At 48.2% G+C, this 15,616-nt stretch overlaps 1 protein-coding gene across 6 annotated transcripts in view; it reads left to right on the plus strand.

Moving 5' to 3' along the window:
- The window catches only part of ATP11C (ATPase phospholipid transporting 11C (ATP11C blood group)), a 45,152-nt gene that overhangs the window by 2,186 nt on the left and 27,350 nt on the right, over window positions 1-15,616 (plus strand). For all 6 annotated transcript variants that reach the window (XM_085325463.1, XM_085325465.1, XM_085325467.1 and 3 more), the window contains exons 2-11: window positions 1,161-1,280; window positions 3,601-3,690; window positions 7,879-7,959; window positions 8,633-8,740; window positions 9,642-9,770; window positions 12,272-12,375; window positions 13,079-13,129; window positions 13,992-14,056; window positions 14,649-14,730; window positions 15,079-15,229. In XM_085325463.1, coding sequence (XP_085181589.1) covers window positions 1,161-1,280; window positions 3,601-3,690; window positions 7,879-7,959; window positions 8,633-8,740; window positions 9,642-9,770; window positions 12,272-12,375; window positions 13,079-13,129; window positions 13,992-14,056; window positions 14,649-14,730; window positions 15,079-15,229 — 981 coding nt within the window. The remainder of the gene's footprint in view (window positions 1-1,160; window positions 1,281-3,600; window positions 3,691-7,878; window positions 7,960-8,632; window positions 8,741-9,641; window positions 9,771-12,271; window positions 12,376-13,078; window positions 13,130-13,991; window positions 14,057-14,648; window positions 14,731-15,078; window positions 15,230-15,616) is intronic.

Consider the following 15,616-nt stretch of genomic DNA (forward strand, 5'->3'; position numbering starts at 1 on the left):
GGTGACGCGCCTGGCACTGGTGTGAATGCTGAGGTGCGAGCCTTTTATTTGAAATAAGCTTTCCATGCCGTGATTTTGTGACCCTCTCTATTTCTCRTTTTTAATTGAGACTTAAACACGCCTTTTAAAATCACGTGTGCGCAAGTGAGGCTGTGAGGTGTTTCAGGTGGACTTCAAGCATGTTTTCCCGTCAAACCTTCAAGGAAGGTGCTGTTTCTCTGGCATCCCGGTATATATTACRAAGCCGCTACAGAAACTTGAGGCTGTAATTGTTTCTGCCAGTAAATATTGGCACAAGAAACGGTTTGCCCGTAAGTGGGTGTCTCCTAATCAGGAATAGGAARTAGGAAGAGATGCTTAAAAGTGTATCCCTAAGGACTGCAAATGCTTGACGAAGGTATGCTACCCTTTAAAAAGGAAAAACTGCAGAGCTCTTGGGCAGAGCCTGCAAGCGTGGTGTCCTGGCAGGAGCTTGTTGTAGGTACYGACATGTCCGCACCCTTGTGCGGTGAATTGAAGATTTAAAGGGAAACTTGCGGAAAGCCAGAACTGAAATTAAGAAGACTTTAGTCATGTGCTGTGAAGTTTCAGGTTCTGTGTAAGTGTGCTGCTGTGTCAGCAGTTTGAGATGGTTTGTGTGGAGGGACCCCAGGCAGAAGCACCCCCAAGGTGCCTTTCCTCTTGAAGCACAAGGTGGAGAGGCTTCTTGCTGGCAGATGTTCTTGGGACCCCGGCAGACGGGAGCTCTTCCACTGTGCTGGCAGGCCTCAGGCAACAGCAGATGTTGCTAAAAACCACTGTGCTTCCCAGGMGCGCAAAGAAGTTCCTGGTGGACCAGGAAAGCGGTGGCCCCTCGTCAGGACCTCTGCGTTGCCACGCGGAGCAGGGAGCCGGGCACCGTGGGGCCGGGGTTGCGGTGGCAGCCATGTGGGACCCCGGTTGCGGTCTCAGCCCYGCCAGGGTTTTGCTAAATGACCTTGCGTGTGTCCCATCCGCTCCGTGCGCCTTTGCAGGGGCGGAGGAGCGAACCCGCGAGGACTCGGCCTGCCTTATTTCCCGTGAGCAAAATGACTCACTGGAGTCTGCAACGACTAATACCGATAGGAAGACTTTTGGGGGGGGCTAGAAGCTTAATTGCCTTCCCTGCTTGTCTCTGACAGTGTGCCGGGGAGGAGAAGCGAGTTGGTACCCGCACCGTGGTGGTTGGGCACCGTCTGGCTTCGGAAGCAGATGCCTACGTCGCACAAAAATTTTGCGATAACAGGATCGTCTCATCCAAGGTGAGTTTGCTCGGTTAATGRAGGGGGTGGCGTTACGGTGCTGCTTAACCATAGTCTGCACGTATTCTCTAGGCAGGTACTTCAGCCTCGTCTTGCCAAAAATCGTGTATTTTTTTTTTAATTAAATCTTTAAGCCCACACTTGAGTAATTACAAGCTCCSTTTGCAAGCGGCAGCCGTCGAGCCAGCGCGCAGCCGGAGCAGTAACCAGCCCCTGCCCGGGCGCCGGCCCCGGCGGAGCCAGGGGCAGGATGGACCAGCCCAGCGCGCAGCAAAAGGCGTGCAAGCAAAGCGGGTCATGTCAGCCCGAGGCGGGTGTTGCTAGTGGCCGTGTTAAAACTCTCCGTGCCTCTTGAGGGCTTAAATTACAACCTGTAKGATGCAGCCCAAGCGCGTCTCTGACTGATGCTCCACTTTTCCTGCTCGCTTTTTTCCCTTCCCGCTCGTCCCAGCGAGGATGTGTRCAAGTTCCTCTGTGCTAGGGGACAGCAAAACACACAGCGATGTTGTTCTTCRTGATTTCTGGTATTGCCCTGTGAAGAAAGGGAAGGTTAAGTGTAATAGAGCATAAGATATAACAGCAACTTAGATTCAGAAAAGGAAATGGGAATTATTTTATAAATTGACAGATAAATGATTCTACTATTTTTGTTCTGTGCTTTCTTTCCCCTCTCCCTTCAGATAGGACAAAAATAAGTGTTCTGTTTYCGAGAAGGAAAACATTCATATTGTATTAACGTAGCTTTTGTTTATTGAGGGAAAACTGCATGATGACACCTGCCTTACGTTTAGCTTCTTCCTTGATGTTTGTGAAGCTATTTCAAAAGACTTGAAAAAAAACTTCAGTAAAATGTCAAACAAGTGGCGTCAAATAGTGTCAATACAGCTGGATACATGTTGCRTTGCTCGTGGTTCATGATGCTCAGCATATGGCATCAGGCTTCAGTTTTGCTATGTTTGTGCTGTAAAGAAACTTTAAGTTGCATTTCACTGTTTTTCATGTTGCTATGCTGAATGCATWTATATCAGGAAAAGTTTTAAGTCTAAACATCTTAAAACCATGCAGCATTCCCACTGACTTTTTCCCTGACATGCAAGATTCATAGAGAACAGCTTCCTGTGCTTTGGTTCTGGTAAATGGTTTCTTTTAGCACTAATTTCATCAGTCACCTTTGATTATTTCTGAATGTCGTGTCCCTGTTCTTTTCTGTCCATTTATGTTTGCTAAGCATGGACTCTTTCTACCTGCCTAGTCTTTTTTTTTTTTTTTAAAGATTTAAGTGGACATTGATCTTGAGCCTTTGCAACCTGTTATTCTTTATTTATTCAAGGCACACCAGAAGATCAAATATTAAAGGGAATTTAAGAACAATTTGGAAAAGAGTGGGTCTAGTGTATGTTATGTCTTCAGTAAGTCACGTTTCTCCAAGTGCGTATCTAGAAGCTGACTGCTGAAACAAATCCTGTTATCTCTGTTATCCTTCATCTCCAACTGTGTGGCTTGAGTTGTTTGGACAAAATAGGAATTTTGGTGAAATCTTTGGCCCGCTTTCAGCTGCTTTGTGAACTGGTGGAGAGCACCAAAATTGGAAGTGTGTTGTTGGAAGTTTAAACAGGAGTGAGGTTGCATGATAGCATGTAGGTGCATCACGCTGAAGTTTCAAGAACRGTCACCTGGACCTCTGCCTGCAGGGCCCACGAGCTGCTCAGACAGGTAGCTGTGATGCACCTCACCGCGTAAGGTCTGCATCGTCGAGGAATTAGTCAAGTTACTTCTAACTAGACTATGGTATCTTATAAAGCCTGTTCATGAAAYGGTCTGTCACCACGTGGCCCTCTGGCACGCGCGTGTTGCAGCAGTAGATGGTGTTTAAAACACCGAAACGCTGTTTTAGTAAGCGGCCTGCTGCCGTGCCGGTTCGCAGGCTGCGACCAGCTGGCCTCCGCCGCTGCGGTACGTCGGCAGGAGCCGGTCCGCAGAACCACGGAGCGCGTGGCGCGCAGAGCCGGTGAGCTGCAGAAGTCTGCTAATATTAACAGCCCTCTGTTAATCAAAAACACCAGGGAATTGCCCCAGGAATCCCTGCCRGGGCGGGTAAGGACCTGATCGCTGYGGGCTCCACCTCTGCCTGYRAATTCGGTGATRYTAAAACAGGAATTTATTTACCTGGTACAGCAGCTTGCCTTAGTCTAAGATGAGAACKCMTTTGGGGTTTTGCGCAGATCTGTAGACCCAGTCTGTGGTGAGCTCTGTCTTGACCTGTCTGTGTTGACATCTGGGARGCTGCAGCACAAAGGTGTCCCGTTTCTCTCCTCTGCAGTATACGATCTGGAACTTCCTCCCGAAGAATCTCTTTGAACAGTTCAGAAGAATTGCCAACTTCTATTTCCTTATTATCTTCCTTGTGCAGGTAAGAAGTTTTTACGCTGAGATTGGTGCCAAGGGTTTTTCTTTAAATACGATTTTTAAGACCAGCTTGAAAAAGAATTTATATGTAAAACTGACTCTCCTGGTGCTTGTGTTAATTTTTTTGTTATTGTTTTTTATTGGAAGCTGTGTTGTAATTCTGGCATTCAATTCAAGGTGTAATAATTAAAATGTTTGGGCTAGAGACCACATTTGAATGACTAACAGTTTAAAAGCCTCCTCAACACTTAAACCCTATTAAGACTAGCTAAACGGTGGAAATACATGGAGTACTGCAGAATTAAGATCCAACTTTAGCTGCTTTGTCACTTCTGTCCCTAAAACAATATACATTTTTCCCAAGCTGTATGATGTCTGTTAGGTCTTAGTTGTAGTAAGCGTCAAGGCAAGTAGGAAAAACCRCTTKTCTGCAGKGAAACTCGTATGAGCTCATAACACRAGCTTTGGGAATATGGAGTTTCAGGAAGTTATTTTACATGATGAAATAGTAAATTTTATATACAGAAACTCTTCTGCTCTGCCTTGTGTTGTGGGATAGGGGACACATCCTGAGCAATCCTGAATACTATTTTTTCTATTCTGTCAACTGAAAGAAAAGCAGGCTGCCCAAATAAGTGGGGGAAGGGATGGAAAGGAAGTTTGGGAGAATCACCAAGGGGATTCTCTGGGGTTTTGTTGACCCAAATCTTGGGGCGYTGCTTTGTTCTGGCCTGCATGTTTGAAGGATGGGTGCCTGCAGGTTTTATCCTTGCAGGAAAGGATTAGTGTTTACAACTGTTCCAGGGGCTGCTGCAGAAATAGGTGATCCCAACATAACAGCGGTGGATGGTTCCTAATGACAGTATTAATGGAAGGCCGATGTGCCCCGGCAGCAGCTGGCTCCTGTCCACAGCTTGATTTTGCCGGCGCTGTTCCGCTTTGTCAGAATGTGTCTAACTTGCCCTGTACCAGCCAATGCCCTGGAGTCGGGATGTCCTTTTCGTGTAGCTGGCTGYTCAGTGACACGCTACTACGTTAGCTCTGCTGACCTCCTGGACATGAAGAACAAGGGATAGCCTTGATCCTGCTCGAACAATTTGTTGCAGTTTCAGCTGCTACCCATTTTTAGACATAGGCATCTGCAGGTGAGCAAGAGAGCCCTGTCCTTCTTGTGGGCTGGGATCACCTCTAAAATAAGGAGACAACCCACATGCTCCATTAGAAATAAAACCCCAAAACARCCAACCAACCTGAGAGCACTAATAGCTGCTGCCCTGTAGAGTAATGGGCAGCTCCCGGGCACTGTTAGTTCTGTAACTGCTGGAGACTTTGCTTATCTTTAAGCATTCAAGGTAATTCTGTTAACTTAAAGTAGCGAGGGTTTCCCTTGATAAATGRTGTCTATAGCTAAATGGTGGTGTTCAACTTTTAATTACTTTGATAGAATTACCTTAAGTGTTTCATTACAAGTGAAATAGCACATGGTAGCAGGTCTCTGAAGCACGGAGCTTCTTAAGGAAGCAGCATGTTCCACCAAGAGCCCTGCCAGCACCTGTCTGGTGAAGCTGTTCTGCCTGCCCTGGGGTCTGTAATCAAACTAGGTGTTGCTCAGCTGTCMTTTTACAGGGAGGAAGAGAAAGTACGTGCGTTAAACATAAAATACCATGTAGTACACTAACAGGGATATGATTAACTATTTGATTTGCCTGTTTGTTGCAACACTGAAAGGTAACTGTGAATAAACTTCTGGAGGAAAAGGTGACTTCAGATAAGTAATCAATGTGTGTTTTTAGAGACCAACCTGACAACAGTAACCTAATGTAAGMGGTATCAGAAGTGGAAAGTGTTCCTTTTGGTTGATAAAGATTGTTCCTGGGTTACGGTCTTCAGTTTGGTGAACAAAGAGTCAGGAGGAACCTGTTAATAATGGAAGGATTTTGCCACTTTTAAGTGGATCCAAGTTAAGCAGTTGAAGTCCTAAAACATTTTGAAAATAACTTCAAAGGAGTCTTTGTTTGGGGCTGTTTTTCATGTGTCCCTCTGCCTTCCATGAATGGAGAAGGGGAGAAGACCAGTACTGAGCCGTGGGATGTGTAAGGAACACAGCAGCAATCTCCAAGTGCATAAATGAGTTATTCTGTGTATGTTACCTACTGTTTGTATTCATACAGCTRTAACATAGCATTTGTATGGACAGAAATCATACTGTTTGCTTGAATAAACATATCCACAGCTGGATCTTGTCCAGTGCAGAAAACAGTCGTGTTGGGTAGCTGGGGGAATGCCAGGAAGCAGAGCGTAAATATCTCTGCCCTCTTGCTTGGCCTTCTTAGTTAAAAGCAAAAATTCCCATTGTATTTGGAAGATTTGTCCCATTTTGCAAGGTGAATTTTGGTTGATTGGCCTGTGCCTCCCTTTTGGCTTTAATATGTGGCCATCTGGGCATAACGTGCTTTGTGTGATGTGCCTGTGCAACACAGTAAACACTTCAAATTCGAGTGAACCAGGGAATACTCGTTTTATTTYTGGGTTTACCTTTGCACTAAACTCTTACCGCTTACCTGACTACTYTTGGGATGTTTTTCTTCCCGTCTTAGTATCTTTTGAATCTCTTCTCTATCTGAATCCAAAGGTGCAGGGTAAAATTGCAAAGCACGGCTATTTCAAAGAGTTAAAAATTTCCACGTAGCTTCCTCCCAGCGGATGAGAACAGCTTTGTGCTTTTCACAGGCAGCCTAAAACAATAAATACAGATTCTGTTCTGTGAGCGTGCCAGTGAAATGCAAATAAATGGAGCAGGACAAAGTTGCTTTGTGGGAGCAGAGAGCATTTCTGGTGCGCTTCCCYGGCCCTTGCCTCTGCCGCCCTCCACATCTGCCTCTGCTCCCGCTGCCCCGCGGGGCGGCAGGAGGAAAAACAGCCAATTTTGCTGCACCTGCAGTTTTCCCTGTAGGCTCCGGGTCTGCCCGAGTTTGCTTGGGAATTTGCACAGTGTTTTGAGGTGCTGCTGGAAACGTTGCTCTAGGTGGTGAGGAAGCTGTGAAACGTGTCCCCGTCCCGCCATGGACCCTGCGGGGGGGGGGGGGGGTCTCCGTCCCGGCCAGCTCAGGAGGCAGAAGCTCGCTCGCGTCGCGAGCGTGACCGCGGCGCGTCCCGTCAGCGCTGCTCCCTCCAGATTGCAGACCTGCTCTTCCTCTTTGGGCCGAGCTGGGATGCCGTCAGATGAGCCACTTCCCGCGCCCCGAAGGTTTAATTAAAGACYGCGGTGCTCTGCTGCCTGTTGGCCCGGTTGGGACTGGTGCGTGCCGCAGCGCGGGCTCGTGGCACGACTGCGGCACCGCGCCTGACGTGGAGGATCTGCCAGGGCCTTCAGGGTTGTCTTCAGCAGTCTCTGCRGAGCGCTTAAATTGCACTCCCACCTCTGAATTTTGAGCCCCGAAGGCAAAACTCTAATTTCTGTGCCTTGCTTGAATATTCCTGTCCCGCTCTGCAGTGCCGCTCGTGGTATCTGGGGCTGTGGTATGTCGCTTTTAACCTCTGAGCGCTGGTYGCGGCCGTGCGGCGCCCGTCTCGGCTGTGCCGGCAGCGCGGGAGGTGCCGGTGCCGCCCCACCACGGCYGTGCTGTGGGGCCGCAGAGGTGCCCGCTCCGTCCCCGTTGCCGTCCCGAGGAGCCCGCTCCTCTGGGCTCGCTCTTCCCGCTAGCGCTGGCCAAGCTTAGGCTTTAAGCTGCCTCCTGCAGGCTTTTTTCCCCCCACCTGAGGTCCGGGCAAAGTACGTCGGAAGCTGTTCAGATCCGTCGTACGAGCTGGCGCCTCCTGAAGCGCGTGCCCCCATAGCCCTGGCGACCTCCTCCTCGCGCCCCGTTTGGCACCGGCGCGCTCCCAGCTCGCCGCGGAGCTGAGCGAGCTTCGGCGCGGCTCGCCGTCGGGCCGGTTCCCCGTGGGCTCGGGGCCCCCGTGGGCTCGGCGCCGCCGTGGCCGTCCGGCGGGATGGCCCCCGTGGAGGCGGGGACGGCGCGCGAGCCCCTCGCCCGCGGGCGCCCTTCCTTCCCGAGCCCGCTGCGCGTCCCCAGGCSTGCCACGCTCCTTCGCCACCCGTTGCCAGAGCTTTTATTTCCGCTGCTGCCTGCGAGTGTCACCRCTCCAGCTGGTTAGTTTTTGGTTTTATTTATTTTTTTTTTCCTCTGTGCAGGTCATAGTGGACACCCCGACCAGTCCGGTGACCAGCGGGCTTCCCCTTTTCTTTGTGATCACTGTCACAGCCATCAAGCAGGTAACGGGATCCCTTTGGGGGAGGAAGGCTGCTTCCTGCGGGAAGGCTTCTTGTGTTCTTGGGGCTGTAAAATGGGGGAAAAATAACAAATTCAGTGTGTATCGCAACATACTTGATTACCAAAATCAGCTGGTGAGCTTGATAACTGCTTCTCAGAACATCAGACACACGTTGGTGCTTTTCTGGAGGGACTGCATGTTGAATATSAGGACAGATCCTTTTTTCTTTTTTKACAATGTAAATGCTATCTATACATTTTGTTGAAAGCAAAACGAYGGTTATTAAGGTTATCACTATAGCTAGCTCTCCAGTTCTGGCTCTGCTGAAACTTTTCTCCTTTTAGATGTGTTCTCTGAGCCTTTGCAGAATACAGAGACACGCTCCAAACATAGCCCGTGCTGCGCTCCCACGTTGGTAAATGAAAAGGACAGGCTCCGTTCAGACGTCCAGCTAGTCCTAAAAATACATAGTCGTCTGTCATCTTGCTGCGATAAAAGACCTTTTCCCTCCTGTACTATGCACATGTGCCACTTAAATTTCTTTCGAAGGAGTTCTGAGGAAMGTTGAATTTATTCATTTTTCTTTCCTCTCTTTCTCCCCACCAGCACTCACCTTATTTCAGTAGTTTCCTTGCTTTGTTAGGAGTTTGCGTTGCCTGTGTTTGTGTGCCTAGGGATACGAGGACTGGCTGAGACACAGAGCTGACAACGAAGTAAACAAAAGCAATGTCTTCGTTGTTGAAAATGCGAAGCAAGTGCGGAAAGAGAGTGAAAAAATCAAGGTAACTTYTTAGTTGAGAGCTGAAGCCAATGGGAAAATTAGGGCAGGATGTGTGTCTTGTTCTGTTGGTTTTTTTTCCCCAGTCTGGGTGCAGCTGGGTGTTAGGACTGCCAGAGCAGTCCCGGAGGTGGCAGTGGGCGCTCCCACGGAGGGGGCGGTGGGGGCCGCCGGCGCCGAGCCGCTCCGAGACCCCCGCCCGCCTCGTAGCTGAGGCTTCCTTTGCGCGAGCACCTTTGAAAGGCTTTTTGCCTTGCAAGAGCCYGGCCGGGGCTGACAGGCGACAGATCTGTCATCGCTTGCGTCTATCTGGGACAGGCAGTCCTTTTCTATTTCCAACTCTCCCAAGGACACCAAAAAAGTACACCAGCGTTGACATTAATTTGTCACCCCACACTTCAGACTAACGTGGAGTCTCCTGCTTCATTTGGGTCTTGCAGAGAAATAAATAAAACGGGTCGCGTGGCCCCTCCTGGCCCGACCTGGCGGGCTCCAGTGTGAGCCTGAGCCTTACTGTTAGGCAGTTAGGTACCTCTTCTGAGCACGGAAGTCCTGTGCCCTATGGAAAGGGTGGCAGACAACCCCCTGGTACGTAGGGGATTAGAGGTGTAGCATCCTTGTAAATGGATAAATGGCCAGGTTCTTAATTCCCCGTGCTTTGCTGCTCCTGCAGAGACTGTAGCTGGTTTCACGCAGCAGTTCTTGTTTGTGAAAGGTGAATTACTGAATCTCTCTGGATTGTGGATGCGTGCTATTTTGGGTTTTTTTAATAATCATAAACTCTGATTTCTCTTTTAGCAAACATAATTTCTTTTAGACTTTGAGAGAAGCTAAATCTGCAACCRTCTAATAATAACCTGAAGGGCTTTACGAAATGGTTCATTTAAACATTTCTTTTCTTCCAGGTTGGAGACATAGTAGAGGTGAAAGCAGATGAGACCTTCCCCTGTGACTTGGTATTTTTGGCTTCAAGTAGCGTTGAYGGGACCTGTTACGTCACCACAGCCAGTCTTGATGGCGAGTCGAATTTCAAGGTGACGGGGACGGATGTGCTGTGTTCGGGAGTCGCTGCTCTTGGTGTACAGATGCTTTTAGTTGCAACTGAAGTCAGTGCTTGTGCAGTGCGTGTGTCTGCTTGATTAACTGGAGATGCTCCCRTGGCACCAGTCCTCATGGTGACTTGGCTATATTTAACATCTGTTCCTTACATTTGCTCATCCACTGAGTCAGCACCAAGGTGCTCTGTGGGTTGTTTCTTTTTTTTCTTTGTGTGTATTTTATAAACAGCATTTCTTGCATTGCCCCAAACTGAATCGGTCTTCGTGGATGCGGTTCCCTGCTGYGCTGCCCGTCCCTGGAAGCAGAGTGCCGCTTACCGTCCTGTGTCGTGAGGTCTGGGGCGTAGGTGAAACAGGGAGTGCAGCTGCTTGAGCATCCAGCTCCCATTTCTAGCACTCGTAAATGCTTCTGCTGTTTGAGAGAACTTTTTTTTCAATGAAATCTGGGAGTTCTTAAGGCCAAAGTGAGGGGAAAAAAATCTGTGTTTTACTCTACAGGAGTCATGCTCCTCCTCCTCGCCCCAGTTTTTGGGTCAAGAAGGTGAAATTCCTCTGGCATTTTTCCTGCTCAGGACGAATCTCTTCCTTAGTTTGGTTTCTTCTCACCTCCCCAAAATGGGGAAAGAAATGATGACAAAAAATATTCTATATCAGAAGACAAACTTGTTTGCACTTGTATTTGATAAACATTTGTACAGATGTTAACAACTACAGTAGGAAAAAATGSAAGTTACTTTAAAATTACCTGACTAATTCCAGCACACTGAAGCTGGTGGGAATACCATCCCTGATCTCATGCATTATAAGGGGTCTACAGCTAGTCTCTATGGGTGGCTGYTAATTGATGCTACAAATCACACGTAGGTGCTATGCTGTGTTCGCGTATGCTAGCGAAGAGGAATGTAGCTTTGATGCTGCTTGAGGCCCAAAATAGATAATCAKTTTAAATAGGTGATTGTTTATTAACAGCAGGTACATTACATGCATTAGTTAAAATAACTTTGGAAGTCCTAGCTCTTACCAACTTTTGAATACAAGCAGAATGCTAAATTTCTGTTTTAAGCAGTGTGTGTGTCTCTCTCTCATATATTTATATATATATGATATATATATCATATATATATATAATATAAAATATTTCTTGGCTTCTGAATTCTTGTAGATGATTGGGAACTGTCTCCTCTTTCTTGATAAGATGAAAATGAAAAATGAAAGTTTGAAGAGAGTGGGGTAGGGAAAGGATAGAACAGCGAGTGCTGTTTGGGGACATAGATCTAACGTCAAAAACCAGGCTTTCCGCAAAACTAGGGCGAGGGAGGGATGATCGTGTACTCCCAAAACCTTGTGAGCACTGAAACTTGCTGCCTACCTGTTAGATACTTTTCTGGTATTTGGCATGTGTCAGATCGTGCTTATGCAGGAAGATTCCTAACTGCATAAAACTAAGGCAGAATTATACAGCTGATTTTGGCAGGATTCTGTTTTTTGAAGCAGGACTCCTTGGTCGTATGTTAGGTAAAAGAAGATGAGTGCTAAATAAGCCAAGAGCTGCTATCGATTAGGAGGCTGCCTGGAGGTATCATCCAGGGCTTTCAGTGTCCGTGGTCGCAGGACTGGTGGACGCGAACCTCAACAAAAAGGCCTGATTCACTACTGGGCTCTGTATGAACAGATCTGAGGTGCTTCACAAAAGCTGTGATTTATAGCAGAATTGCACGTGTGTGCGTGCTTTTAAGATGAAAACCCAGGCAGGAGACCAGAAGTGCATTAAGGCGGGTATTCATAACATCGTGAATGCAGTGCGTGTAATGTCATGGACCTTCCTGGGATGCACAGTAAGAGGAACACGAACGTAGTGGCCTGAGGAAGCTTTTTAATGAATTTGTTTACAGAGATGGATTAATGCAGCCTGTCTGAGAGCCTGGGGTGACTTAGAGCTCTGAGCAGCTCCTATAAATAGAGCCTTGAAGGCGGCGGGTGGATCCTTCGTGGGCTTTCTAATTAGTTGTGAGAGATGAACCTTCGCAGCAGCAGCTGCTAAAAATAGCTTTGAGTCTGTCGGTGCTCTGCCCGGTCCCTGGCACCGCAGCCGGCTCCTAACGGCCTTCAGGAGCGGCGCGGGCCGCGGAGGCCCCGCTGCCCGGGGAGCGCCGCAGCCTCCCCGTGGCGTGGGCCCGGCCGCAGGAGTCGCGAGCCTCGCGGGCTTGGCGCTCGGGGGACCCCGAGCTGCTCCGTTCTTAGTGCATTCCTTACTGAACAGCGTCTAACGGCTCCTTCCTGCTGTGGTTCTTCTAAGCACGTTAACTTCGGCCTTCAGCTGGTTTGTGGGAGAGGGGCGAGGGCTCGGCCCGCTCTCGCAAGCCGTTTCCACGCAGCCGTGTTTTAAGCCACTTGCTAAAAGCCGCCGAGCGCTGGAGCGTGGGTTGTGTTTCTGGGAGCTGGCGGGGCTAGCTGGCTCCCGTGCTGTCTCTGCCTAGACTCACTACGCCGTGCGGGATACCACCGTGCTCTGTACGGATGAAGCCATAGACTCCCTTACTGCCACCATCGAGTGCGAACAGCCGCAGCCCGACCTCTACAAGTGAGTACTGCGACGGCCGCCGCTCTTGGCCTCTCCCCGCGTGGCGTTCGCTGGCCGGTGGTGTCGTCCTGCGGCTGCCCGAGCCCGCTGCGCAGGCGCCCAGTCAGCCGCAGGCCCGCGAGGTGCACGGAGCTTTCCTTTCGTCCCAGAGAGAGACTTTTCCGAAGGTGGTGGTAAGCTGCTGGCCTCCTTCCTGACCAGGGATGGCAAAGTCAAAGCCAGCCTTCTTCAGGGCTCAGACTTAGAGTAAAACATCTCTAGTGAAGTGCCCCTCACGGTGTAATGAGTTATTYTTTGTCAGCTAAGCTGGTAGCAGTGGTCCCCACACCTATTCTCAGGCAAGCATATGCTTGAAGTAAAAATGTGTTGGCCCAAGCTTGCTTTTGGGAATGAGGGGTCTTTGTGGTTAGACCCCTTGAAGGGGGTTTGCTGCAGTGTGTTTTACTTGGCACGTGAAACAGCAGTGCACGTGTGTAGTCAGTGAGTACCGCTCCCCTGAGGAGCGGAAATGGGAAGAGCAGCGCGGGCTGGGTGGCACGTGGTAGTCTCTGTCCAGCTTGCAGGGACCGCTCCGAAGTGGAAGGCTCTCCAGGGTGCTAACCTCAATGTTTGTTCCCATCCCCTGATGGGGTTCAATATGCTTGTGGTTGCCCTTTATAATGGAAAGTCAGCACATGTTTATAATACAGGTTTCTTATTGCAGATTTGTTGGAAGAATTATTATCTACAGAAGTAATCAAGAACCTGTAGCCAGGTTAGTCTTGTTGCTGTTTTGCTGGCCCTGCTCAAAGATGTTAGGCATCTGTATCAACGGTCTGAACTTGTTGCCATCGCAAGGGAATGTTTGTTTTCTTTCCAAATACTTTCCTTATTAAAGGAGGCCTGTAATTTATCTCTCTACCACTCAGTGATTCATCTGTACCACTCCTGGTGATTTGGAGAAGCTTTTGGTAACTTGGAGTGAAAGCTGGAGGCAATCTCTTTAGTCTCAGCTCGTAACTGTTAGAGCCTCCAAGAAATGACCCAGGATGTGGGTTTGCAGGTCTGAGCACTCATGTGATGTAAGAAAACATGTATTTCTCCTCATCCACTCTTGTCCTTGCAAGAGCTGTCCTTCGTGGCCTGACGGGTGAGCAGGTCCAACAGGCATCTTGATCCCAAAGCCTTGAGGGCCGGATCACCCGTTAACTTTGTTCCCCTGCTGAAGTGAAAGCCAGCAGGAGCGAAGCGTGGTATGGTGAGCGCCACGTCTGCTCCCCAGAAAGCCAGCCGCCTCTCTGCGGATGTGCTGGGCGTCTGACTGGTTCCTCTTGYGGTCTGAGAACCGGTGGCTTGTCTGTGTTAGCAAAACACGCTTTTACCATGAGTAGCGATGTTGGGTCAGGGGAAACGGGAATGGGCCCAGCGCTGTGAAGAGCCAGGACGGGAGGGCAGCCCAGGTCCTCATACGGTCGACCTGAAATGATCTGGTGGGGAACAAATCCACCATCTAGGGCCTGATTGATTGAACTGGGTTTAAGAACCTTTATTTAGGCTTCTAATTTATCTCTGGGTTGGAATTATAAAGAAGTTTGAGTGTGTTTTCAGTGTGGTAATGTTGTTTCTTTTATGTTTAGGTCTTTGGGTCCTGAAAACCTGTTGTTGAAAGGTGCTACCCTCAAAAATACCAAGAAGATCTATGGTGAACAATATTTTAAAATTATTTTTATTTAAATAGCTCTGAGCAATGCTAGAAGACAAACATAGATGTTCAGCCCTAAATCTAGGGAGGGGAAAATGCTTATTGACGGCCTGTCTGCCAGGACTCTAGTCGCATTTGTATGCAAGTTGACTGCAAAGTTTGGAGGGTGAGATCTGGAGATGCTGGCTACGTCTGCAGAGCTGTGTAGGCTGCGTTAATACAGCTGAGCAAGCTTTTACCTTCTTGCCTGATGCATGAAGAGTCGGGAATTGTCTCCAAATCCTCTGCTGGAAACCTGTGCTATTATCTCGGTCATAGACGTCTATAATTTAGGATGCAGGCCGAGATGGAAGGCTAACCCTTTTTCTATCTCTGTGATTCCTAGGCTGCTGAGCAATGCTCAGGATATACACAATTAATGTTACTTAGCAGCTGCTGAGGCTTCTGTGGCTACGCAGCCCTTAGGCAAGCCCTTGTTCTTGAACTGAGAATCAAATTGCATGTAAACACTGATGCCCCTTGTGGCTGAGGGAGAGCTTGGATCCCTCTTGGGTTGCAAGTCTCTTACGAGCTCTGCTTTAATGTTCTGTAGGAGTTGCAGTCTATACTGGAATGGAAACGAAAATGGCTTTGAACTACCAAGGGAAATCTCAGAAACGTTCTGCTGTAGAGAAGTGAGTATTTTTAGTAGGAAAAAATTGGTAAAAGCTGGGGTTTTTTTTCCGCAGATGATTTGTGCAGAAATAATCCCCTAATCTGCTGCCTTTTGTTTCAGATGCTCTCTGATTGCATAGAAAATCTGTGTATTTGATTAAGCCTATCTTTCAAGAAGCTGCAACATTTAGTATCTTTTATTTTAAACTAAAATGTTAAAATATATGAACTGAACCTGACTATCAGCACTGTCAAAAGCAGTTGTTCTGTAATTCCCTTAAAAATAAGGAAGTTTTGTTCCTGCTTATTTGCATAATTTTTTGTTAAAAAATAGCTGCAAGAATTTTAAAGAGAAACCTGTTTTTCAGATCTATCAACGCTTTTTTGATAGTGTATTTATGCATCCTATTGAGCAAAGCTACGGTGTGCACAACACTGAAATATGTCTGGCAGAGTAATCCATTTAATGATGAGCCTTGGTACAATGAAAAGACTAAGAAAGAGAAAGAGACATTCAAGGTAAATGGATTTGTGTTTCAGCACCTCCTCCAACTTTATTTATTCTGACAGTTTTATTTAATCTGATAATGTCTGCTGCTGGCCCTGCAGTTCCTGCTTGCTCTTTGGAAGTGCTGTCATTTACTTCAGTCTCTCCTATTTGTATTTGTTTTCTGTCTCGGTTGCTGCCTACCTTATTCCTGCTTGTGCACGAGAACGATCGCGTGGAGTAGGGCAGAGCAGTGCTCCTAGCCAGGCCTGCCGCTTGTGCGCTGGCGTCCCAGTTGCCCTGGAGAAAAGTGAATGCATGCCAGTTACTGACAGCAGGCAGAGAACATCGTTCGCACCATGCAGAAACGTTATGTAAACGTAGCAGCTGATTTAGCGTGAATCCTTATCTGAACTTGA

Source organism: Rhea americana, unplaced genomic scaffold (assembly GCF_003343005.1).
Source record: "Rhea americana isolate MKP2758 unplaced genomic scaffold, rheAme1 scaffold_98, whole genome shotgun sequence".
In the NCBI taxonomy this organism is placed as follows: domain Eukaryota; kingdom Metazoa; phylum Chordata; class Aves; order Rheiformes; family Rheidae; genus Rhea; species Rhea americana.